General features: G+C 36.4%; 2 protein-coding genes and 1 non-coding gene across 3 annotated transcripts; 2 read left to right on the top strand and 1 right to left on the bottom strand.

The window, feature by feature from the left end:
• Window positions 1-7,081: 7,081 nt before the first annotated feature.
• On the top strand, window positions 7,082-12,571 carry LOC149484149 (uncharacterized). Its single transcript, XM_089701916.1, has one exon. It carries the CDS (start codon window positions 7,082-7,084, stop codon window positions 12,569-12,571), a length of 5,490 nt encoding a protein of 1,829 aa, XP_089558042.1.
• A 7,529-nt stretch (window positions 12,572-20,100) lies between these two features.
• Window positions 20,101-24,881, top strand: emc (Basic helix-loop-helix domain-containing extra-macrochaetae). Its single transcript, XM_089701693.1, has 2 exons — window positions 20,101-20,562; window positions 23,591-24,881. Exons 1-2 carry the CDS (start codon window positions 20,173-20,175, stop codon window positions 23,630-23,632), a joined length of 432 nt encoding a protein of 143 aa, XP_089557819.1. The 5' UTR covers window positions 20,101-20,172; the 3' UTR covers window positions 23,633-24,881.
• Window positions 24,882-27,181: 2,300 nt separating this feature from the next.
• On the bottom strand, window positions 27,182-27,254 carry TRNAR-ACG (transfer RNA arginine (anticodon ACG)). Its single transcript has one exon. It is a non-coding gene; the product is annotated as a tRNA-Arg (tRNA).
• Window positions 27,255-27,528: the final 274 nt, after the last annotated feature.

Raw genomic sequence — 27,528 nt, 5'->3', positions numbered from 1 at the left:
TTACTTAATGTTGATTCATTACATTTTGTGTCAGGCAAACAATTTTTGCATGAATTTTATAAAGCTTTTCAGTTAGGTTCAGATTCAAGAATCACTTTCTGTTTTTACTAAAACTCTGTCCGCCAAGACGTAGATTTAAATCTAACCCATATAAGGCAAATAATACAACATCAATATATGTATAAACACTCAATCATAGAACCCCGTACTTATGCAAACAAAGTAACGTTACCATTCATAAAATAAGACGCAGATTAATAACTTTCCTGACGAGACACATCATAATGACACGATCATCGCATCCATTCATCTGCCTTTGGTCTCCCTAATCAAGTGACCTAACAAAAGTACAAGTGCTCATAAAAATCCGGTTCTTTCATACGCATTAAATTAAATTATGCATGTAATAAAATTGTCTTGACTTCGCGACAATGTTGCCCTTTCTATTGAACGAACAAAACACATCATTTTTCATTGCATCAATCAGAAGTTGCTTGTGTGTTTTGAGGTTGATGGTTTTGCTTATATACTGACGACGAAATTGTACGACTTATTGCGTTTTAGAAAATAATAAATGTAAATATTAATATAAATTTAAGGCAATGTAAGGTGTTAATATAATATAATTAATATAATTAATTACAAGAATAATATAGAGTACCTAATTAATTAAATCACATTAATTATAAAAGTATTAAGTATTTACTATATTTATAAGAAACACATTAAATCATCTGTAATAAATAAAAAATGTATGATATGAAATTATGAAATATAATATTATCTTATTATCTTATAATATTATCTTATATGTATCTTGTCCTTCAGGTTAACGATATAATATTATTATTTTAGTATTCGTAAACATATAAAAGCAATAATTCCTACCATCAACTGGTTAATAGAGTGTGAACTAATGAATATTATTGACGGAGCTTGCAACGCAGCCAAACATTACTCTTATTCAGTACCCTTATCACTGACTTACTTTAATGTCACGAAACTCCCTTACATATAAATTAACAAAACTAAACAAGTAATTTTAACTTCTGAGTTAACGGGATAGAGTTAAATTTGCACTGTACACGGTATGAGACGAAAGCCATCAAAATAATGTAGCTAACGAGGAGATCTGCGGGAAGATAGGTTCCTTTCTTGTCCGTTTCTTATGCAAATATTGACACAGTGTTGCTATCATTAATCAGCCGAAATGCCAAGGGTCTGAATGTACCCAGATGTAAAACGTTCACGTGCATTCACACATTTGACCTACCTTCTGATATCAATCACTCTCATTTATGAATATCGTATAATAGACATTATGCCTTTGAACACTTGGAAACGGTGATATGAATCGGTCATTATAATTCTAAAGTAAAGCTATCGATATCGCAATACTTAGGACTTGCTATATCTATAATAAAATTATTTAAAACTAGCGGTCCGCCCCGACTTCGCCCGTGGTACATATTTCGCAATAAAAGGTAGCCTATGTTCTTTCTGAGGGTCTAAAGATTATCTGTGCCAAATTTCATCAAAATCGGTCCAGTAGTTTATGCGAGAAAACCATACATACATACAAACCTTTCCTCTTTATAATATTAGTATAGACTAGTACTAGTATAGATGTAGGTTCACTGTCCACTACACGAATCAACAAGTACCTAATTATTATTAAAAAAACAAAATACCCGACTGCACACTAAAAAAAGAGTAAAAATGTCTTTATCCCGTGGGACTTTTAGGATAAAATGTATCCTATGACACTCCCGTAATCAAGACAAATCTAACGATACCTCATACATCAAAACCCATCAAGCCGTTTAGGCTACAGGTGGTCACAAAGGAAAAGACATACATACATACTTACATACACTCGAAAAACATTACCCTCCTTCTTTGGCAGTCGGGTAAAAACTCAACTTACAAAGACATGTTTAATTTCATTCAGCCCGGCAAGAACAACCCATTCAGTTTCTAAGATAAATAGACACTCGTGCTTTCAAACGAATGTACTATGAGATATATGTAAATTTTAAATACTAGACGTAAAGGAAATAAAACAAGGCGTACAATTCTACCGCAATGTTACAACATTTGCTATCTTTATTAAACCATATTTTACATGACACTAACATCGTGCAAAACACTCATTAACACAAGCTAGTAAACTATTAAAAGCTATACAGAAAATGGGAAGACATCGAGATAGTAAGATGCTACGATAGGGCGGGCGGGGCGGCACGTGCGACTCCCGATATAGCGGGACAATCTCACGGCGCCTTGTGACCACTCACATGTGCTTCACATATGAAATGTACAGATTTAGACGGTTATATATGTACACCTTAACATAGTCTTTGCATTGTCGTACTTTGATATTAATGTAGGAGACAATTTCGGGCTCACGGCTCTCTCTTGTGGTCGATAAAGTTGTTAACAACATGAAAATGCATTCAAGAATGAAATTAAATTGTCAAATTAACACAATTTATTTAAGACAAGATTTACTTAAACAAAGTATATAACGTAATTTATGAGACACTGTATTCATGTTTTCTTTATTTTTGGTAATATTATACTTTTAAATTTATACCTTTTATTCCGTTTCTGTACAGTATAAAGGACAAATTATTGGAAAACTAACACCTTAAATCGTAAGCAGTCTGTTGAGGTTTCAATAAATCTCTATATTTTTCTATAGACTAAATATTATTAAATATCAATTATCACATATGTTTATAGCACATATCTTAGGGCATCGTAGCTTACTGAAAATATACGCACAACTATCCAATATAAACCGAATGTCGCACAAGCATTAGCAATCTATAAAACGCCTATCGAACACCGTACTTAGGCAATAAAATGTGTTAGTTTATTAGGGAGTTTGCATACGACAGCTGTAGTGTAGGCAACACAGCTGTACGTCGCGGTGTGAAAAGCACTGCTCCCAGATTCACATACGTCACAAGCTACTGGTAGGGGAGGCCGCACCTTGACTATCTTCAGCTTGCTGTTGCCAGAATTATCTGGATTGTATGAAAAGCTGATGGAGTGTGATAGAAAATTTTGTTTGCAAATTGGCATGATATGTGCAGATATATTAACACGTTCGCTGCGAAACAGGGCTTGAAACACCCTGTCCGTGTCTCGTCGTTATAGCGGTAGGAAAAAACTTAAACTTCTCTGTCGTGCGGGAGGCATAACTTCCATCTGGTTCAGTGTAGGAAAGTGATATCTATATATCTGAGATGTGCTATTGATTCCTAGTTCAATGGTATACCGACCTTAATACCGGGTTTCTTAGACCTCGTGCCGCACTGAACAAATAAAAATTCTAACACAGTGCGGAACGAGGTTGCGAACACCTCGTACCACCGCGCACCTCGTACCGCACCCTAAGCTAGCTTCACGCGGTTAGTGTTGTGCAACGCATTCGAGAATATTTGTGGAACGACTTATTGAAGCTTTTACAAAGAAGACTTGAATGTGGATACAGGTAGGGTAAGGTTGCTCAAGTCGTACCCCCTAAGGAAATTATGCTATAATATTCACGACAATTGAAATAATACAAAATAATCCACATTTACTGAATCTTTATTTAGTTGTCTATTATTAAAAAATCACAGAAACTTACAATGTTAATATTAAAATATATTTTTTAACGTTTTTCAAAAACATACCTTCGGTACGATTAAGGCGCCTAGTTGCCTAATTCGTACCACATACAGCCTAAGTCGTACTTAGAACTTTACTTAGAACTTTTTACTTTAGTGAAGATATAATAAACTATATAGAAAAATTCTTAATAATAAGAGATCAATTTTAAGTAAGTTAAAATTACAAATAATTCAGTCTGAGATTAACTTAAGCATATTATTTGGTAATTATTTTAGTGAATAACAAAATCTTAGACCTAAATAGAAGTACGACTAAAGAATTTTTAACAGGTACGACTTAAGCATACTTATCTTTGAGGTTGAAAAATAAAATTACTAACACAACCTAAAAATTTTCTCCTGTTTGAGTATGCCCAAACAATTGACAGATAAGCATTAAAAATCATTGTAAACAAAGACAAAATATAAAGATAACATTCCTGCCGTAAAAAGCTTATGAATGAGTCGTTAATTTTACATGAAAAGTGATAAAAAACTTAATTTTTGAATTATTTTCGCTGCACGAAGCCGACCGCCTGACCACTTGTTTACGCTTGCTCGCGCGACTAAATAGTTCACGTTAACAACACTAGATGGCCCAATTCAATGGTATCAGACGAGATATTGGTGGGGTACGACTAACGCCGTGGTACGACTTGAGCAACCTTACCCTACCTAATTTTCAAACTACTCGTTATAATAAATATCGTTAATAGAAACGTGAATGTGACATGTTGAGTAACTTTCTTCAAATAGGTTGATAATCATGATTACTATTAGTGTGTTTGTTCATTGAATCAACTAGCGGCAAATCCAAAACACCCGGCAATCGGTGTATGGCTCATCAAAATTTAACTCTTGCCCAAGTCAACAAGCCAACAAACAAGGCACATCATCTCTTAAAGGGATCAAAGAAGAGGAGATGTGTAGGATGTTACGAAAAACTCCGCATCTTCTTAACAAGTCTTGAGGCCGACAAAAAAAGTAAAGGAAATTCTCACTGCATTCGCACTGGTTGCAAACAATATTCTGGTTTGGCCTGTTTTAATAAAAAACATCCATAAGTTTGATAAATAAATACAATTAAATAAAATCGATATTTCTTTTCCCATCACTAAATTATATGAAAAACTGCTATTGTTCAGTGCGGTATGGGGTACATCAGACCCCACATTTTATTTTACCCATAGAATCTAAACTAACTAATCTAACCACGGGCGGCGGTAGATTTAGGTTAATGAACTCATCAATACATATAATAAAATTCTAGAAAAGTGGTGTCTGTACAATGAAAATATGTAAAAAAAAAATAGCAGGGGTTATTACTAAATCGATCCCAAACCCAAAACTGTCGTTAAATTTTTTTTTGTCTGTTTGTCTGTTTGTCTGTTTGTCTGTTTGTCTGTTTGTCTGTTTGTCTGTATGTTTGAACACGCTAATCTCAGAAACGGCTTATCCGATTTAAATGCGGTTTTCACTAATATATTGTGGTAATCTTCATTTAACATTTAGTGTTTATTTCATGTCAATCGGTTTATAAATAAAAAAGTTATGACCATTTAAGGAAGGACGGCGAACATTTGCTAAGGCATTCTATTTTGTACGATAAGAATACATGAACAACTTTATTACGTAAGTTATACGCTACAGTTATTCCTTGAAATGTCCAGATGATCATATCGAAAGTCCCCAAATGGGGGTAAGCTGAGGGTGTAGTAGGGGGGGAAGGGGTTCAAAAGACCTTTATTTAGATTTTTGCTCATAAGACTAAAACCTGCACAAATAACATTATTGTTACTTCTAGGTAAATTTTCTGCATAAAATGTCCTTTAAATTATGTCTTAGGTATTATATTTTTAACCCCCGACGCAAAAGAGGGGTGTTATGATCGCTATGTGTGTTTGTGTGTCTGTCTGTGCCACCGTAGCTCGCTAACGGGTAATACGAATTAGATGCCGTTTTTTTGTTAGGCAGCCTATTTTCCGATGCTGGTTCTTAGATATAGTGTATCAAAATCGGTTCATCCATCCATTATATATATATAGAGGTAAAAATGGGAATGAATAATCGAATGTGGTCAAATAATATACTCAAGCGGCATATCAAATGAAAGGGCATGACGTGTTAATTACAATAATTTGTCATGTTTTATTAAAATTGGTTCATCCGTTTATTACATATAACAATAATATTATATATATTTATATATATATAGGGCACCATAGGGGTGATAGTGGGAATAAATAATTAATACAAATGAAGCATCAAAGGATAGGTATGACGTGTACATTGTACTTACAATTATTAGACATGCTTTACAACACAATCGGTTTTGCCATTTACTAGGGGTGAAAGGTAAAAGTTGAAAGTTGTGAAAGTAGAAGGATATGGGAGCGGGAGCCCACACCCTGAAATTTTTTACCTAAGTTTTTTAGCTCAGTCTATTCATATAATAAAATTGTAGAAAAGTGATGTCCGCCCATGAAAATATGTAAAAAAATTAGCAGGAATTATTGTTAAATCGTTCCTGAACCCAAAACTGAAGTTATTTTTTTTTTGTCTGTTGTGTGTATGTTAATGTTATCTGTGTATGTTTGGGCACGTAAATCTCTGAAACGGCTTATCCGATTTAGATGCGGTTTTCACAAATATATTGTGATAAGCTTCATTTAACATTTAGTTTTTATTTCATGTCAATCGGTTCATAAATAAAAAAGTTATGACCATTTAAATAATCACGGCGAACATTTGTTAAGGCATTCTACCTATTGTACAGCGCGTCCGTGAGTATATAAAGAGCGCCGAGAGCCGCGCGGTTGCCATATGAATTCGGGTATTCGTAGTGAACACACCTATTCTGGAGCGTATAATCTAATAGTTGTATTCGATTGTTGTGATTCATTTGAATACTGAATGTTTGCATATTTCATTTATGGTTTTTAAAATAAATATTTTGATTTGGTAAAGGTATAGGTTAGGTATAGGTTATATTAATTGGTATAGGTTAGGTATTTCTTTTTTAGGGTTTGTAGGTTAGTTATTTTATTGATTTTCTATATCTTAATTTTAGTTTGAGTTTTTTTTTAATAAATTTAATAAATATTTGGTATAGGTTAGGTATTTCTTTTTTAAGGTTTGTAGGTTTTTATCTTGATTTTCTTTATGTTTTAAATTTATTTAGGGTTTATAAATACATATATTTGGTATAGGTTAGGCATTTCTTTTTTTAATTTTCTTTGTTAAGTAGTTTTTAATTTTGTTTTTGCTCAGCTTAGTCATTCATTTTACTCACATTTGTTTTGTTTATGTTATTTTTGAACTGCATTATATTCTGTAAGTTTGCATAATTCAATTGTTTATGGTAGTACGTATTTACTAAATCATTTTGTGTTTAGTAACTACTATTTTATTGTAAAATAATGCCTCGAAGAAAGTCCAACCTTTCCCAATATAGCAGAAATGCTAAAAGGATACGATTAATTCGATCACAGGAATCTGAGGAAGATCGTGAAGCGAGGCTCTCTGCATCTCAGGAACATCAGGCTAGGTTTCGTGCTGCAGAAACTTCGACTCAGCGAGAATCTCGACTGAGTTCAAATCGTTCTCGAATAATGTCAATTCGAAATAGGGAGATTAGCGAACACCGAGAGGCACGTTTATCTACTGATCGCGAGGCCCACGCTCTATCGCGTGAGTCAGAGACTTTTACAGATAGGGAAATTCGCCTAAGTTCTCAGAGGGTTCGAACAACAAATGCTCGATCTCAGGAGACACAGGACGAACGAGAACTACGTCGAACTGCCGATCGTGAAGCTCATGCACTATCGCGTGAATCGGAGACTTTCACAGATAGGGAAATTCGTCTAAGTTCTCAGAGGGTTCGAACAGCAAATGCTCGATCTCAGGAAACACAGGACGAACGACAAGTACGTCTATCTGCCGACCGTGAAGCTCATGCACTATCGCGTGAATCTGAGACTTTCACAGATAGGGAAATTCGCCTGAGTTCTCAGAGGGTTCGAACAGCAAATGCTCGATCTCAGGAAACACAGGACGAACGACAAGTACGTCTATCTGCCGACCGTGAAGCTCATGCACTATCGCGTGAATCTGAGACTTTCACAGATAGGGAAATTCGCCTGAGTTCTCAGAGGGTTCGAACAGCAAATGCTCGATCTCAGGAAACACAGGACGAACGACAAGTTCGTCTATCTGCCGACCGTGAAGCTCATACACTATCGCGTGAATCTGAGACTTTCACAGATAGGGAAATTCGCCTGAGTTCTCAGAGGGTTCGAACAGCAAATGCTCGATCTCAGGAAACACAGGACGAACGACAAGTACGTCTATCTGCCGACCGTGAAGCTCATGCACTATCGCGTGAATCTGAGACTTTTACAGATAGGGAAATTCGCCTAAGCTCTCAAAGAGAACGAACTTTGCGGTCTAGGGAGCTGGAAAGTAGTATCGATCGTGAATATCGACTAACAGCTGATCGAGAGCGTCACAACACTAACAGACTTCATGAAAATGATGATGAACATCGAGAAAGATTGCAACGAGCTAGAGAAAGCTATGAGCAAAGCCGTCAGAGTGAAGAAAATTACTTATTAATTGAGAGGGAACGAGTGAGGGATATTCGGCAACAAGAAACTGCAGACGAACGCCAGTCTCGGCTAAATGCTGATCGAGTTGCACATACGATCATTAGAATGGTGTCAAGCCCAGAAAGTGGGACGGAGATAGAAAACCTTCCATGGGCAAACAAAGAGAAATCAGGGTATTCGTATTCACCCAGAATTGATTACTCTGAATTCGCCATTATAGGAGGTATGGTGGTATGTTGTGCATTTTGTAATGCTTTGAAATGGCAAAAGGAACCAAATGGCATATGCTGTTCAGGTGGCAAAGTGCTCATTGAAAATTTCCATGATCCTCCAGACATTATGAAAGCTTTACTGAATGGGGAACATCCTCAGTCCAAACATTTTTTGGACAATAGCCGTTTATATAATAGTGCATTCCAAATGACATCCTTTGGGGCCAAACAAATTACAGAGGGCCCTTTCATGCCAACGTTTAAGGTGCAGGGCCAGGTTTATCACCTTATTGGATCTTTACTTCCGCAAAATGAGCCAAAATTTCTTCAAATTTATTTTGTATCAAATTACAATGAACAGGCTCATATCCGACATGATAACTTTCCTCAATTGAACATCAACCTCATATCTCAACTTCAAAATATGTTACATCAAGTAAATCCATATGTCAGAAGTTTCAAAGCCGCGATAGATTCTATCCCACAAGGCCAAAATAACAATTATAAAGTTATAATTAAGGCTGATAGACGTCCTGCGGAAGAACATCGTGGAAGGTACAATGCTCCTGTTGCAGACGAAGTTGCAGTAATTTTAGTCGATCAGGAATGTGACAGACGTGACATAGTATTGCGTACTCATGATGATCGCTTACAACGAATTTACGAAACCCATAGAGCTTATGATGCCCTGCAATATCCGTTGATATATTTCCATGGCGAGGATGGGTACAATTTCGGACTCTATCAAGTTCATCCGAATACTAGAATAACAAATTATAATAAAAAAATATCAGCTTTACAGTTTTATTCATACCAGATACAAATAAGAAGGAATTGTTTTAATTATTTGCAACGATTTCGAGGACTTTTCAGCCAATTCATCGTCGATATGTACGCAAAAATAGAGACGGAGAGGTTAATTTATATACGCACTAACCAGACACGATTGCGTGCTGAGGATTATGTGCATTTGCGAGACGCAATGCAGCAAGATAATAACGTGGAGAACATGGGACGATTAGTTATCTTACCATCAAGCTTTATAGGAGGTCCACGTTATATGCATGAGCGAACCCAAGACGCCTTTTGCTATGTTCGCAAATACGGTCGACCTGACCTTTTCATCACCTTTACCACTAACCCAAAGTGGAATGAAATTTCAGAAGGGCTTTTTGATGGCCAGGTGCCACATGATCGCCATGACATAATAGCCCGGGTGTTTCATCTTAAACTCAAGCTTATGATCGACCTAATTACAAAACAAAAGGTTTTCGGGCCATCAATGTGTTTTATGTACAGTGTTGAGTGGCAGAAACGGGGGTTGCCACATGCCCACATTCTGCTGTGGTTAGAAGAAAAACTTAGGCCTGATACTATTGATAGTGTTATAAGTGCTGAATTTCCCGATAAGACCCAAGATCCTATGTTATTCGATATTGTGAAGACTCATATGATACACGGACCATGCGGCACATTAAACAGAAATTCTCCCTGTATGCAAGAAGGTCATTGCTCTAAAAGATATCCTCGGGCACTTACAGAACACACAATATCAGGAGAAAATGGATATCCACTATACCGTCGAAAATCACCACAACAAGGAGGCTTCACAGCAAAAATAAGATTACATGGTCAGGAAATAGATGTAGATAATAGATGGGTGGTACCTTATTCACCGGTACTATCAAGAACCTTTCAAGCTCACATAAACGTCGAGGCCTGTAACAGTGTCGAATCCATCAAATATATTTGTAAATATGTGAATAAGGGCTCTGACCAAGCAACTGTGGGGTTCACTAATAATGATAACGATGAAGTTACGAGGTTTCAGTCGGGCCGCTATATAAGCTCCTCTGAGGCAGTTTGGCGTATTTTAAGTTTTTCAATTCACGAGAGATATCCACCCGTCATCCATCTTGACGTTCATCTTGAAGGTGGACAAAGAATATATTTCAATCCTGAAAATGTAACGGAGCGTTTACACAACCCAAGAAGAACCACTCTGCTCGCCTTCTTCAATCTTTGCGAAACAGACACATTTTCTAGGTCTCTCTTATACAGCGAAGTTCCGTCGTATTATACTTTCAATAAACAAGAGGGTATGTTTAACCGCAGAAGACGTGGAACAGCTGTAGCAGGTGAACCAGGTATTTTTAAAGATCATGTCATTGGTAGGGTTTATACAGTTCATCCGAATAACTCCGAATGCTTTTACCTTCGCCTACTTCTGCACGTTGTCCGAGGGCCTACTTCGTTTGCCGATCTCCGAAAGCTTGACAATATTGTACACCCTACATACCAAGCCGCGTGCCGGGCACGTCACTTACTGGATGGGGATCAACATTGGGATGATGCTTTGTCAGAAGCAAGTATTAGCGAAAGTCCTCAGCGGTTGCGACATTTGTTTGCAGTCATGCTGGTATTTTGTGCACTATCTGACAGTGCACAGTTATGGAATAAGTATCAAAATAAATTAGCTGAGGATTTTTTCAGGCACGTACAACTTAATGATAACCCAATCGAGGAGAGATTACGTGAAAGTCAATTGAATCGTTGTTTGTTGGCTATTCAGGATATAGTTACATCTATTGGTGGTAATCCCATTTCTCAATATGGCATGCCGGAGGCGTCATTTAGCGGAGAACGTATTAATAGAGATTACGTGATGGAAAACAACTATGATCCAGTTGACTTGGCCGAAATTTTACAAACTGATCTGTCGAGGCTAACTGATGAACAGCGGATGATATTTGATCGGGTGTGCCGCAGCGTTGATAATGCTTTGGGAGAAATGTTATTCGTAGATGCTCCCGGTGGAACGGGTAAGACATTTCTTACGAAAGTTATTTTGGCGAAGGTACGAAGCCAAGGTAGAATCGCGCTTGCTGTCGCTTCATCAGGAATAGCAGCCACATTGTTGCCAGGTGGGAAAACTGCTCATACAATGTTCAAAATTCCTATTGACTTAGACCGCACAGAAAGCCCTATTTGTAATATTTCAAGAAACAGCGATAAGGCGAAAGTTTTACGCGATTGTTGTCTTATTATATGGGATGAGTCAACAATGGCAAATAGAAAAGCAGTAGAAGCAGTGGATAGAACGTTGCGTGACATCAAGCGAAACGACTTACCCATGGGTGGCATTACTATGCTTTTTTGTGGCGATTTTCGTCAAACTCTCCCAGTAATACCACGTGGAACAAGGGCTGATGAAGTGAGAGCCTGTCTTAAGAGTTCTCGACTGTGGCATTACATTATCCCTTTGCATTTGACATTAAATATGCGAGCGCAAATTGGAGGCAACGAAAATGCTCAAGAGTTTTCAGATTTGCTGCTAGATATCGGTAACGGTGTGTATCCGCAGGAACAAGGTAAAGTTGCTCTTAATGAAAACTTATGCTGCAAAGTTTCGTCAAGGCTAGACCTCATATCATCTGTGTATGGAAACGCAACGCAAATACCATCTCGCGCAAATTCCTGGCTTTGTGAAAGAGCTATTTTGACACCACGAAATGACCAAGCTGCAACAATAAACGCTGAAATTTTGAGCTCTGTTCCGGGGGATTATGTTGAGTATGTCTCCATTAACAGAGTTATGGAAGAAGGAGAATCTACAAACTACCCAGTAGAATTTTTAGAATCCCTCAGTGCTCCTGGACTACCAGCACATAAGATTAAATTAAAAGTAGGCTTACCCATAATTCTCCTCAGAAATTTAAGCCCTCCTAAACTCTGTAACGGTACGAGATTAAAAGTGTGCAATTTAAAACAAAATATAATAGAAGCAGAAATTTTAACAGGATGCGGTATCGGTGAAACTGTTTTCATTCCTCGGATTCCACTGATACCAAATAATTTTCCATTCAGTTTTAAGCGAGTGCAATTTCCGGTGAGCCTATGTTTTGCGATGACAATCAATAAAGCCCAAGGTCAGACGCTTAAAGTTGTTGGTGTAGATCTTAGTATCAGCTGTTTCTCGCACGGTCAGCTATATGTAGCTCTGTCACGGGTTAGCAATCCTAGGAGCCTGTATGCTTTCGTCCCCGATGGCCATACGTCAAACATCGTTTATAGGGAAGCATTACTGTAGAGTAGATTTTCAGCTACACAATCTGTTTGTAATTCAAAATATGCTGCCCGCAGTCACTGTTCCACGCGGACGAAGTCGCGGGTACAGCTAGTTGTTAATAATAATCACGACAAAAGCCGCACACTTTGTCTTATTTGGCGCCAAAAAAAGGATTTTGGTCTCCTACGGGCGGTGGGGTTTAATATGCCTCGTGCCGCCACAATCTCTGGTATAGGACAAGGTTTAAAACGACCCGTAACGCAGTAATGGAAAGTACAGATATATCTGTGCCGCAGCGAACGTGTTAACGAACCTTTGATAGATTTTTAGTTCACCTTTGATTATATGTATATTTTTGAAATAAATTTTGTTTTAATAATTCTTGTGATATGTAAGTCTATAAATAATACGAAGCAGCAGCCAAAGCATTGAAGAAAAAACCATAAAGTAAAAAGTATAAAAAGCATACCAGCATCCTAGCAAACACTGCTATTGAGCCACCAACAATGCACCATTACAACCAACTATAGCAAAATAAACTTTACAAACTATAAACAGATGCTTAACCAGAAGTCGGTGAAAAAAAGTACAAATAAACCAATAGCGCCGTCAACTCGATTACAATACAAGCATATCGCGTCATCTGCAATTAGGGTCACGAATAATTGAAGCTAAAGGTTTAAGGGCGTTTCTTTCACAAAAAACAACATTCATAAAACCCTCATAAGTTTAAAGTGAATCAAGATATCGCGCGCTACACCTGGCTTTCACCCCGGCTGCGCCTATTTCATTGTCGCTTTTAAAAGTACTCGAAAATTAATAATGGTTTCCACAGCTCATTGGCTTTCGAGTTGCAAATAGGTCCCCATGTGAATATTGCGATTTGTTACGCGATTTCCGTTTCGCATTATGCAAAAAATAGTTGATATCGATCGGCTTCAACAATTCACTTTTTGAATTTTATTGTTCTTTAAAAATCAAAGGAATTTTTAGAATGTGCATAGTTTTTGGATAAGTTCGCTTTATTATTCAGCTAATTTTTATTAATTAAATGGAAACTCGCAATCCATATACATATATGCTTCTAAATAAATTTATGAAAGTCCAGTCCACATACTTTAGGCATTAGTATACCTACTTACTGCATGATGAAAGAGAAACTTTTTCCTTCAAAGTTATGCTTTGTAGAGATTTCTTTACCATTAGTAATAATATTGCTTTGATAACAAATTTATAAGCAAAAAACCGAACCCTCATTTAGAACGCAATAAAATGAGAAAGTCAATTTCAATAATAAAAAATAAAATGGAATTGAACTCTTATTTTCAGTCCTATCATAGAATATAGTTGTTACCAAAGCTTTAAACATATTAATACCGTGTATACCCTAAAACATTTTCTATGCGTATCATAATCCAATGTACATTCATCAGCGAAAACGAATGAGCAAAACGAATCCGTCTAATGGTCCTATAGTTCCTTTATCAGAGCCGAGTTAAGTGCCTTAACAATAGGAACTGCTCCCACGCCATGTCACAACACCCCATACCGCTCTACCGCCAATATAAATAGACCCCTGGCATTCCTCGCTAATTTAATCGCTACTTACAAAGTCCCGTTGATCTCACTGAATCAGAGCTCAAACTACGCTGGTTTATTGCGGGGTGATACTGTACCCTTCGGCAATAGTGATTCAATCCGCTTTGATCCGAGCGTTCATTATTGTAACGATTGTGGGAAAATCAGCAAAGTTTTTATAATCTGTGGGAGTTTCATTTTGACTGCGCAATCCAATCTCATTGTTCGAGCGCGTGACCATGTTTTGTCATGCCTTAGTGTGCACCTACTGAGTGAGTGTTTGTAACATCGATATAAGAACAGGATACAGGAAAATAAAATCAATAACTATACTATATGCCTATGTAGTATGTACTATAAGACTAACAAGTAAGATTGGCATGTTTTTTAAACATGCTCGTTTACCGGTGCGCATTTTCGCTATTATAAATATGTACCTACTGAAATGTTAAGAGGAAAAATTTTTATAGAAAATATTTCTGCAACATTATTTACTGATACATAATATAAATTCAAGTCTACCCTGCACATTAAAGCACGGGATTTTCAACCTTCCACTAAAATAGATAAAACATTGATAGCTAGGTAACATAGTAATGCTTAATGGCTATATGACCCCACCCCCACAAAGGGTACATTAACGCTGCCACGTGACCCGCACGTGCGCCCCCCTCCCCTTCCCGACTTCATTACTTCGATTGCTGTTTCATTTGTTCTATGCACGCGCACGAGGACGGACGTCTGCATTATTAAATGCCTTTTATGCTTATTGCGAATTAATTCCCCCCGCACATTGTAACCAAGTTATTAATATTTTTACTCCATAAAAATGCCATATCATTGATTAAAGGTTATTAATTAATGTTTTACCTACTCTATAAAATGGTGTATCAGATAATCAAGGGTATTATAAAAGTTAACTTGATGTAATATTACTGAAAGTATAGTATTTGATTTTTTTGTTTAAAATACATCTTCAGTAAGATGATGTTTCACAGAAATTCTGGAATTTCTGGAGCAATGATTTATGATTAACAAAATAAAGTTTTCTTATGTTATAGCCATTGCTCCAAAGGAGTTCATTAATAAATAACAATGAAAATATTGCAAATCTATTATTTTAGATGGAAAATCTCTAACATTACATAATTATACAGATAGTCATGATAACAGGAAATAGGTAACTCTTACAAAAACTCATAATATTTTCTAAAAATTTGATCTATCAATTTATTTATAAATTAAAAAATATAAAAATAAACGTATTGCCTCATAACAATCACGATTGTAACACCATGAAATAATTAAACTTCCCATAGAAATCTCGATATATCGGGACGCGTGCGCAGACAATCGGCTGACCTGTAATTATCCCGGCGACCTGTGACCCGGCGGATCCCACGCCGCCACATTCACACGAGAACCCGACCATTCCCATCGGAATCGGAGTTATTTACATAGCTGGAATTTACGAATAATTAGGGCGGATCAGATTTAATAGTACGATGGTATCTAGGTATATCTTATATATAAAAATGAATCGCAAAATGTGTTGGTAAGCGCATAACTCGAGAACGGCTGAACCGATTTCGATAATTCTTTTTTTATTATATTCCTTGAAGTACGAGGATGGTTTTTATGTAGAGAGAACGTAAATATGTACCACGGGCGAAGCCGGGGCGGACCGCTAGTACTATATACTTATATGCACTTGCTCAAGATTGTTCCTTGGTTTAATTAAAAACATTAAAAATTGACTACAAATTAACAACTGTATCTTGGAATTGAAGTACATATCTCTCATGTTTGAGCAATTTTTTATCAGTTTTTAATTAATCATTCAATTCATGCCTAACTTTCAGATTATTATTTCGTTTTAGTAGAAAATTTATCAGAACATTCATGTGTATCATATAGCTCTGATATGTACGACGTGTGTCAGTACATACAATACATAGATCAATAATGCGATAGTGGTGCACGCGTTTCGATCTACAAAGTCCGCCACGCGTCGCCACGTGGCTGAAAAGCGCGTAATGAGCCCGCACCTGCAGGTCACGAATTAAGGGATTTCTCGCGCCCTCCCGTGGGACCGGAGGGATAGATGTTTACCTATTTGCTCAGTAAATATACGCTGTAATAACGGAGAACCAATATTGGCGAGTCATATAGTTTGTGTGCTATATGTACTACGGGTAGACAGATTAAACATAAATATACCTACGTTTTTTACTGATATAAAACAAATACGTTGAGTAAGCAATACGTTCACTTGTGAAAATTATATCTTAACTGCAGTGAATTGTATATTTATAATATGAAAACAGTGCAATAATTTCAAAAACTGAACAATGATTTATAAGAACTGATATAAGTCATGCAATTATACCAATTAAGGCGAAACTCGAGCACGCACGTATTGCATAGGTCGAATTGAATGGAACAATATCGGCGATCAGCCAGGGTGTATCACGCGATGGGAGAGGCACGCGCGCGGCACTCCCACGGCAAGGGGTGATTGTAAGCACTCCGCCCCGTCTAATGCGGCCTTAATTAAAGTATGCTATTAGTCAAATTGCTCGATATGTGATTTAGAATCGACAGGTTTTAGAGAAGTTGTTATTCCAAGAAAAGCGATTGTAACATGAAAGCTTACTGCTTCCTTTTTTATATGTAGTTTCAGAAGTGTACCTTTTAGGTAGGTGCAAGATAGGTTGTAAGACACTTCACTTTATTATAAATTTCAATTATAAAATTAACGTCTTAAATAGAGTTGTTATTATTATATTTGTAGAGCAGCATTTTTGACTTTTCTTATTGCAAATATAATATATGCAATAATAAAACATCATGTGGGTTCCATTAAAGCGTCATTATTCAGTATGTTTATCTACTTTAAGATACTTCACGTAATATAATTGAATATAAAACATTTACTCAACTTTTAAATTTTAATACAACAGCTCTACACGACGTATGACTATGCTATAGCCGGCATTAGCAATTTATTATGAATTGTATTAATTATAATTAAATGGAACCTATCCTCATAATAATATGTAAATCTACGAACTGATACTCGATTTATTGTCACGTTAAGAATATGTAGGAAAATAATCACTGATGAGTAAGTTGCGACGTTAAACCTATTAATATTTATCTTCAAGCAACGCAGTATCAGGAAATTACGATGTAAATGTCCATCCAGTAACTAAAAAAAATTGTATAACGTAATAATTGAGACTTAAGTATTTTTTCTTGATTTCCATCTCTTTCTCAGTAATTTTCACTGCTGTTATAGCTTTCAGCATTAACGTTCTATACAAATATCGCATAAGCAGTAGATATAATTTCAATAAACAGATAAATGTGTATTCAAAAAATTTCATACTACATATTTGTAAAATAATTCCACAACGCCTTTGGGCGCACAGAATAATACCGACTCACAACAAAATTTCACACTTCATAACTCGAGGGCATCATCATAAACAATTTACACCTGCGAGAACAAAATTGTCCATGACGGAATTGTTCTGGCGAGTTCCGACCCAATGAAGTCATAAAAACACCTTACGATGTCCTTCCCAAGCTCTCACTGTTTATACAAGAGCGTTTTTTACATCGATACATTGTCTCCGATTTTGACAAAGGACAAATACCTGTCTATTTAAAACAATATCACGGAACAAATTGCACTGCAAGGTGCTTTAGATGCAAGATTAAGAAAAGACAAAAGGACGAATACGTGAGGAGACAATGTACGTTACCTTTTAACATTTGTGTTAACAAATATAATTTTTAAGGTAGCCACGGAACACGTTTATATTCCGAAATGGACACTTAAATAAATTATCTTACCTGACCACTGAGATTTCGACGCCCGCAAAAAAACTGTTTATGTCCAAGTTCCGGATTTTAAACAGACAATAAATATATGTCGGCTTCATCGAGTATATAATTTATTAATGATTATCCACTCAGTCCTTATTTTTAACTATGTGCCATAATTTTCATAATCGACATGAGCAGCGTATTGAATATTTTATTTTATTCTTCCTTCAATTTTTTATAATTGTATTCTACACTGTACATTTATCAAAACATCAACGAAAGAACTGTGTACCTATTGATTATTCAATAAAGAGTCAAGATAACACAAAAGGTTTCAGCTCCTGGATTCAAAAATGAAACAATTCAAGGCATTTATTTCAAGCATAATAATGTCTCTACAAAGATTAATTCAGGTTCAATATTGTGCTTAAAACAACAACAAAGAGCCTTCATATTAATACAGTCATTACTATATTAAAAGGACAATAATAATCATTCACACATTCATCTCTACAAATTATATAATATTTAAATGAAGATTTCGTGAAATAACAAAAACGTAAATAACGTTATAATCTAATGTGTACAAAACAAAGCCCGTTCGGCCTAATAAAGCAATTCACTACCTGGGTTCTTTACTCCCACCTCCAAGGTGACTTTTTGCTGATAACTTTTTATTCATTTTGTTAGCACGACTGGAGCCTCTTTGTGTGGTCGAAATGATGCGAGGTTCATACAATTACTATAATATACTCAATTATAAAACATTATGTAATAACGCCGGCTAGACTATGCGTACAATTAATATTAGTTCCTGTTGATGTTGTTTATATGAAGTTTGACTGATATTTTTTTTAAGTTTTTTTTTTTATTTTTTCGATTTTATTCAGACCTTTTTAACTCTACACGTAATATGCAATTCGTATTTTAAAAATCATACAATTGAGAATTTTTATTTTATGTTCATAAGCTACACATTATGGTACCTAAATAATTAATAATTACCACGTAATTACACATGTGCATATTACAACTAATTAACTTTTCATCCCAACACTGTTCTCTAACACTAACCATTACCAAAAGTAACTAGTCTATTTACAAATCATTTACCATCCAAATCATATTAAACCGTCTATTATTTATAATTTAATACATTTAGCCCAACAAAGCGCAGCCTCCGTTACCTGTACGACAAGTGGATGCCATCACGTATGCTATTGTTCCACCCCCTCTGGGCACCTGATTGTTCGGACACGTAGCTATGCCCGTGTGAAATAGCCGATATTGGAGCCTTTAGACTTTGTGCCTGAAAAACGTTCCTAATGAAGATTGAATTTTGCACGTGATTCTGCCCGCTTGAGAGTTGTTTGATAAAAGTAATCAATACTATTAAATTTAATCCGAATTTTCTTAGTCTACAGGTTTTACTGTAGAGTTAAATAAGTTTTCCCATGATCAGATTTTTTATGTTTCAATACATACAAAATCGCAAAATTCTAAACTACAAATTGAGAAATTTAATATAAGACGTAAGCTTAGTTTTTTGAAGAACAAATAAAAATATTTCAACTCAATAAAAATTACTAAGTATGTATCTACATAAATATTTGAGAAATAAAACAGATAGTCTTTTCATTTATTTATGTAGAGTTTACAAAACTCTATCATTTGCATAATAATATTATACCTACTTTATTTTCCTAAATTAAAGTATCGTTTGTGCCTACAATTGAAAAGTATAATTTAAAGGTAGAGTTGTAGAGATCGAAGGTAAAAAGTAAATTTTATATCTTCCTATGACTCTACCTTTTCATTTTATAAATAGTGTGCATGGATATTTGATTTAAAATAAAATCAAGTAAGTCGCTCTATCCAAATCATAAGTATGAAACTTCTTACAATACACCACAATCTTGATCTGAAAACAAACAGTGCAGGACAAAGTGCGTGTCACGAGCGCAACGGCCTAGCCAGGGCCGCGGCCGAGCCGCCCAACGCAAGGCAGACGCCACCGCTGCGCCGCCATGGGAAAATCAGGCTTCGCCGGCCCCTCCGCGCGCCATTGGTCCGCCCCAACCCGCCCCGCTCCCCACCAGCACCCATAAATACGATGTCGCACCGCGCATCACTTCATTCCTCGCTCGCATTTTGCCTGACGTACGCGTCACGTGTGTGTAAACAAGTGTTCGTGTTTAGTGATTATCACGATGAAAGCCATAACGGCAGTGTGCGCGACCGGAGCGTCCGTCCCGGCTATCGCTAGCGGTCGGGTGCAGAGGCACAGGGACGGAGAGAACGCTGAAATACAAATGTATCTCTCGAAACTTCAGGATCTTGTACCCTTCATGCCGAAAAACAGGCGGATTTCGAAGCTGGAAGTAATTCAGCATGTCATCGATTATATTTGTGACTTGCAATCGGCTCTGGAGAACCACCCCGCGGTGGGTCAATTCGAGGCGGAGGCAGCGTTGGCGCCTGCGTGCTCGTCTCCCCCGAGGCCTCGTCGCCGCCCGCTCGGCCCCAGACCTGCCCCAAACACCATTCTCCCCGCTGAAAAATCCCCTGTAACATCATCAACACATCACATCAGTCATACGGTAAGCTTCAGTTTCTCTTTCTTCAAACTATTCTTTAGTTTACATTATTTAGTATTAAGTCGTAGATACAATAATATATATATAGTTTGTAAAGTATTTTTAAATTGCCATTTTAAATATCGAACAAGCTCACCGCTCGAATAGAGATTGCATAAAAAGTTAATGAAATCGGCCATGTCTGTGTTTTTGCTGCGCGCACCTGCGTGTTTCGCAAGCGCGGGAAGGTAAATGTAAAAGCGGAGATGCTGACAGTTTCACAACAAGTGACGTATGGCTTATCTAAATTGTAGAGTCATAGCGCCTTTCATAATATTCAACTATTTAAAATTAATTTATATTCCAAATACCTATGTGCTCTATGTAAGATAGAGCCATCTCACATAGAGCTTTAATTAAATTAAAATAACCTGAAAATCTTGATATAATAACTTCATCGTTTCCAATCTAACTATATAGGTATGTCGTTGCGCAATAATTTCATTTCACTCTTGAACGTACATAATAAAGTGCAAGATAGGTAAACAAGAAGTCAATGTAGACCGCTATCCGCGTGCGTGACTGTTTTGAATTTCAGCCTTGAAGCGAGCCACCTGCGCCGGCGCCGCGTAAACGACCGTGTACTGACACGATCTGAATATTCAACATATTATATTTATTCTACCTCGTTTGGTATTCCCAGTGACACCTGCGTGATTGCCATTTCGCTAGTCCTTTAACTTCACTGAAACGTATAATAAAATGTATCGCATCGATTGTACCTTACACGTATTTATCTTAATGTGAGTCAACTGTTAGCGCAATAAACGTTCTTTTAATATCTAACATGCAGCGCAGCGAGATTGCTATGTCGGTGTCTGAGCAGGTGCATCTCGAAGGATTTATATGTACCGCCGTACAAGCCCCCGGCAATGCGTGCTCGTTAATACTTGGTCGCGCCACGTAAATTTTAATCACTGCCAGTTGTTGGTAATGTTCAAAACAAACGTGATTTAGGAGACACAAGCTGCTGTCCACAACGCGAAGAGAGTTGGTACACTGTGATCTCATACATCTTCGTAAAGCTGAAATTTACAGCCGAGTAACAGTTACAGTTGAGTGCAATCTCGAAGACCTATTTATTCGTCTCTTTAAAAAGATTCGGCGTTGAATTTGTATTTCAAATGTAATAAGAACAATGCCTTGTATTATTTTTATTGTATTGAAATGATTACCAATACGGAATTGCCTATGGCGGTATTGCGTTTAAGACGCCGCATACAAATCAACATTAGTTTATAGTTATTAAAAACTTGTTAGTCAAAGGCAACAACTTAATGCCGTAGGCGCCGGCAACAACGCGCTATATCAACGAACCCGATATTATTTACTAATACAAGGAACTGTCGGAATGTCGACTGATCTAACCGCATTCTTGAATATAAAATCAAACTTACAAGGACACTGGGCATTATTCGAGCTCTATATTACTGTCTGCAATGAACAGATTAATGGAAAAAAACTTAATAAAAACAAGATTTGAATCGTGTCGGAATTTGAAACACCGTCGTAGTCGTGAGGCGGCATTTCACGGCGATATCTCGCCGGGCATCGCTGTGCCAGAAACCTCGGTCACGATCATACACCACGGGGTACTATCGCGAAACGAGACAGTAAATTGTTTCCCGCAGCTGCCTCACGACCGTGAGACTTTAGAAACGAGTTAATCGCCGTTTTCAATTTTTACATAGTTATCTCCTATGAACAGAAACAGTTCTAATATCAATTTCTCAATTTACCCTTTCACGACTATAAATGCCAATACGAACGTGATCAACGAAATTGACTTTTCGCTCCAACCATAATAAGCGGTTAAGTACCAATAATAATGAAAGCTAGGCGTGTAATCCTGCACAACTCACCCTTTATTACGACACAATGGGCGACACCCTACTTGATAATCGTAACCCACAATTTAAGGACATGATAATATCTGTGTATACTAATGAAGAAGCGATACATTTTAGTATTCTTTAAATTTTAAAAATGTGAATACATTGTTCTTTCAATCTCATTAATTATATTTGTAAAGGAACTCAGTGTAATAATATCGCAATGTGTAAGTGAAGGAGGCACTAACCGGCCTCCCACGCAACGCGTCTCAGTCAGCAATCAAGACAAGCGACACTAACGCCAGGTGTTCGCGCCCACGTTCGCCGCTCACTCGCTCCTCTGAATAATATCTTTGTCTCCTAACCTCACGCATAAATCGCGCACGTGAAAGTTTTACGATCACCTTTATGTTTCTCCGAACTAATAAACTTAAGAAGTTACCGGAGACAATGCGAGACCGCGAATGTTGGGTTTGCACGTGCATCAATTTCTCCGATAGCACGGATTTCATCGACCACGATCGATCGAGGGCATTGTGCGGGTAACGGTCGTCACAGCTGCGCGTAACTACACGTGACGACGCCGGTGGCGGATAGCTAAATAAATGCAACGTACCTATTCATTATCCGACAATGCTGCTCTCATAAAAGGATTTCACGTGTTCGCTTGCGAAGTCCCGATCCGTTTGGGACATGTGTGCTCTCCCTTTGGTATGTCCGTAAATAGGGATCGGCCACGTGCGGCCGTTCAGCTGTGTCGCGGATGTGCAGGGACGGGAAACGGTAATCAAACACTTACTGATACTCCGATACGTAACCAGCTACTGCTCGATAGCAATACCGCTGGACTATTAACTCGATTGATATTAACATGTGTCCGAGGGACGTGGCATGTGTCAATTGAAGTAAATTGGGGTAGAAAAATAATAGGCTTATTGACCGGACACTAATGAATTAAAACAGTGTTGAAACACAGCACATATGCGCTGACAGATGGCCGGACGCAGGCGGGATGCGCATGTGCCACCCGATACATTGCTAGTCGCAATACACAATCAGTAATAACTTTAATAACCCGTATACATCGACATCCTCATTATTTTTTTCCGTCTACATGCTTAATTTCATTTGATACTTATTTTGTTTTCTTTTTGTTACAGACTCCAGACAAACAAGACCAGCTGGACAGGCCGATGTGTTAAGATTAAGGTTTAGGTTAAGGAAAATAATTTATAAAGAAGAGAATATTATACGTGAAAGTGCATGATATGCGCTTCGGAGGTGTGTACTCGGGGATCAGGAGACCCTCGGGCCGGACGCCTCTAGCATCAGTTCCAGTGAAAATCATCTCCCGATGATATCCTAAGTTCGATCTCGTTATGATCAATAATCTATATAACTTAATTTCGTGGCATTACGCAGAAGACTAGAAGACTTAGCATTGCAATGCAATCGATCGCCGTGGCGCGGCGCCTCGCTGCGCCGACGCGATTTGTTTTGTTATAATGTTTTATGTAAAAAGCTTTACTAGTTATTAACCTAGGCGGGTGTACGTGAACACGTTTGTAAATAATGTTATGTTGAGTTGTTTACGACATGTATAGTATAAGTCACTTTCATATTCGGTATTAATGTTCAGATACAGCACGATAAATTCGTACAAAGTCTATAGTGTAAAATTTTCTGCTTATTTCTTACTTTTAAGTTTAAAACGATGCTTCCATTTATATCAAAGATGTAAATCGATTTTAAGTTGATTTACCTATATTATTTTATTTTAAGTTAAAATTCTTGAGTGTGATTATGCATGGCGATTTTGTTGCTAAATAGATTATGGGTTTATTATTGGTTATTGTACAAAACGCAAAAGAAATCTATTATTAATTTATAAATACGCGTGTTGTACAGACTAATATGTAAATAGTGTATGTAAAAAATATATGAAAAATTAGCAAAAATTATAAAATTGGAGACCTTTTATGATTTTATTTGAATATAAGGTGAAAATGCTTTAATTATCTTAAATAATTTACTTATGGTGTATTATGATTTACATAGACTGTTATAGTTTTAGTTATTATGGGTATGTTTGCTAGCGGTCAGACTATGTATTGTTAAAGAATATCAATGTATGTGATACTATTGTATGGCTGACAATCACTAACAAGATTCACTTATGAAACATCGTGAGACATTCTTGCAGTTTGTTCTGCGTAAATTAAAACTATAAATAAATATAATATATAAATATGTGCATCGTTTAGTGACTGTCAGATCACATAGGAGCCAGTATGTGTACTGTTTGGCTAAGTAATTTTCAATCAACGTCACAAACATAATGTATCGTTTTCTACTATTTTGTCAATTTCCATGTTTCTTTTATATGTCGCACTGATTTTTGTGTAATTACCTGCAAACAAAAGATGAGAAAATAAAAAATAATACAATATATTCAATCTTTTTCTTTAAGTTTTCTTTATCCTATATGACATGATGGTAAAATTTAACAAACCTGAATTCTAAGACACAGATACTCAATTAAAATAAGGAATATTAATACACAAAAAAGTAGACTAATTATTGTCTAACAAAGCATTATTTAGCACCTACGTTCCTTACAACCTACTTCAAATACGATAATTTTAATTAACAAAAATTGACAAAAATAGTAAATTGACTAAGTATTTAAAAATGGTCATGAAATTACAGGATCAAGACAACACAAAATTGAAAATACCTATTTGCGCATTGAGACACGCATTTTACAGTTTAATCCACCAAAAAATTGTAGTCAAATTTATCCAATATACTTATAAAAATTAAAATTATAAAATTGCTTATTAAAAAAACATATTTTTGTTAAGTCAACAAGTAGGTATGTCCATAGAATACCTATAACATAATTGATACACCTAATATCATTTCTTGGATAAAAGAGCAAAAGGTACCTATCAAAAGCTTGCAATTTTACAGTAGTAGCAATTAATTAACCCTAGAACACTAACCTTATTTTTCACCATTTAATACTAACCTTCGTCGCTTCGACTACGCTTTTTATTGGAGGGCATTAAGGGGTTTAATTAAAACAATATATTTGTAGTTATGTTTTTATTTTAAGGACAATGTATTAATCTACATATAAAAATATTAAAATACTTATATTACCATATTTTTTATTCAAACAGTCATCAAAATGAGATCATAGTTTACATGCTTTATGAAAGTTCTTAAAATTTTTGAAAAATTCGTACACATAATATATACCACTAAATTGGTCGAAATAAACTATTAATTGTAAAAATAATATCTGAAAAATTAATCAAAAATATAATTTTGATAATAGCTTAGGATCTAAAACATTTGTGACACACATCAAGTTTGTGTTCCGCACACAACGATTTTTTGCACTTAGTGCACCTATTTTTAGTCTACCTTTGCTTTACGGTGGGACATATAGCATATTTATGTTTCTTTTATTTTGCTGTGGAGGGACATAAGCATCATTACTTTGCTCAGTCTCATTTATAACATTCATATTACTTCTTTCTGGCATGTTTAAAATTTATATGATTGAGTCCCGCAGAGTATCAGTAATGTCATCAGTAATTATACCTGAAAAACATGGAAGAGGATCTAAAATATCTTGAAAAAACCGTACAGGCCCTCGTGTTATGTTTCTATGTTCCTTGAAGGCCATCTGCTTTATGACCTTGACTATTGTGGTGACCATATGTGTTTATCTTTCCCAAGAAGAATGGTACGTGATGGTCTTATAATCAAATCACTTGGGTCAGCTGAAGTGCTACGTTTTTCGTCTTCAATGTCACGTGGGCAGATGTATTACTACATGCCTCATAATCTTGATCTGGAAATTTCTCTTTATTTACAATAGAAACTTCATCATCACCCACTCCATTTCATGCCTCATCAGCCTCAAAATGGTCTTCAGGCTCTCTCGCAGATGAATTTTCCTCATCGCTTTCGACTTCTAATAATAACACATGAATCGTATCTAAAAAATAAAATAATAGGCACCATTATAAAATATAAAATAACGTAATTTTAACTTAACTAAATAGTACGAAAAGTTACGTTAATACTAACCTTCGTCGATGTGACGAGCCATGGTTGCTGGTACAGCGCGTGTGGACCTTCCACACACAAAGCACTACCGTCCATCGCAAGAGCAATGGGCCGGCTGAGATTAGCTGAAGTTAGAAAACCATACGGTCGCGCGCGTAAAAGTTATAGCGATTTTTTTGGTGACGCGTCGTCGAATCGACGAAGGGTAGTAATCTAGGGTTAAATTTAAAGTATTGATCAAATGTTCGACTAAGTATGTGGTTCAAAATATAGTTTGTCTATTAAGCAATATTAAAAAAAATGTAAAGTGGACACAACAAACGGATGCAAAGATCACGCGATTGCATCACGGCCAATTATCGCGACTACAATATTTGGTCAGCTGCGTGTGTAACATTCAACTATTATTGCTTTCACGCGAAAATCACATTAACCTATAATGTTATAACGTTTAAAATCGCTTGAACAATCACCACTCCGCATGACAAAGAAAAATAAACCGTATCTTTAAGAACATGGTTCTCAAATTCAATTAAATAATAATCCACAAAATTATAAGCGTTTGCTAAACATTAGCTCAATGTCGTCAACGTCAAACAATACGGTTAATTGCTATTGTAAGGTAAATGAATATAAAGGTAAGTAAATTTTATAAAAAAGTATTTACACGACCCTGCCAGGATTCGAACCTGGAATCTTCTGATCCGTAGTCAGACGCGTTATCCGTTGCGCCACAGGGCCGATGGAGACGGGTGTCAAAAATAGGCTAGATATCCAAAATGTTATATCTAGGTAAATATAATTTTAAATTATTCACATATTCATATTCGCAATAATTTATTATTTGCTAAGTAAATCTGTAAATAAAGGAGCAATGTTATGCAAGAAAATTGTGTAATGTGTGCACAGTGTTGACGTTTTCCTTCGTGCTAAGTGCTGATTAAAATTCATAGTTTAATAGCATATCTTTATTTTACTACATTTAATAATAATACAGCTTTGTTTTTCAGTCTTC

The sequence above is a fragment of the Colias philodice genome, chromosome 12 (assembly GCF_061535455.1).
Source record: "Colias philodice isolate Cphi_HAF_F1 chromosome 12, ilColPhil1 Martin Lab GWU primary, whole genome shotgun sequence".
In the NCBI taxonomy this organism is placed as follows: domain Eukaryota; kingdom Metazoa; phylum Arthropoda; class Insecta; order Lepidoptera; family Pieridae; genus Colias; species Colias philodice.
This window is presented reverse-complemented; position numbering and strand designations above follow the sequence as displayed.

What these genes read in the sequence shown, in the direction of transcription:
- LOC149484149 (XM_089701916.1), top strand. Translation starts at nt 7,082, where the DNA reads ATGCCTCGAAGAAAGTCCAACCTTTCCCAATATAGCAGAAATGCTAAA.
- emc (XM_089701693.1), top strand. Translation starts at nt 20,173, where the DNA reads ATGAAAGCCATAACGGCAGTGTGCGCGACCGGAGCGTCCGTCCCGGCT. An exon ending in CACATCACATCAGTCATACG is followed by an intron (nt 20,563 to 23,590) that starts GTAAGCTTCAGT and finishes TTTTTGTTACAG; the next exon opens with ACTCCAGACAAACAAGACCA.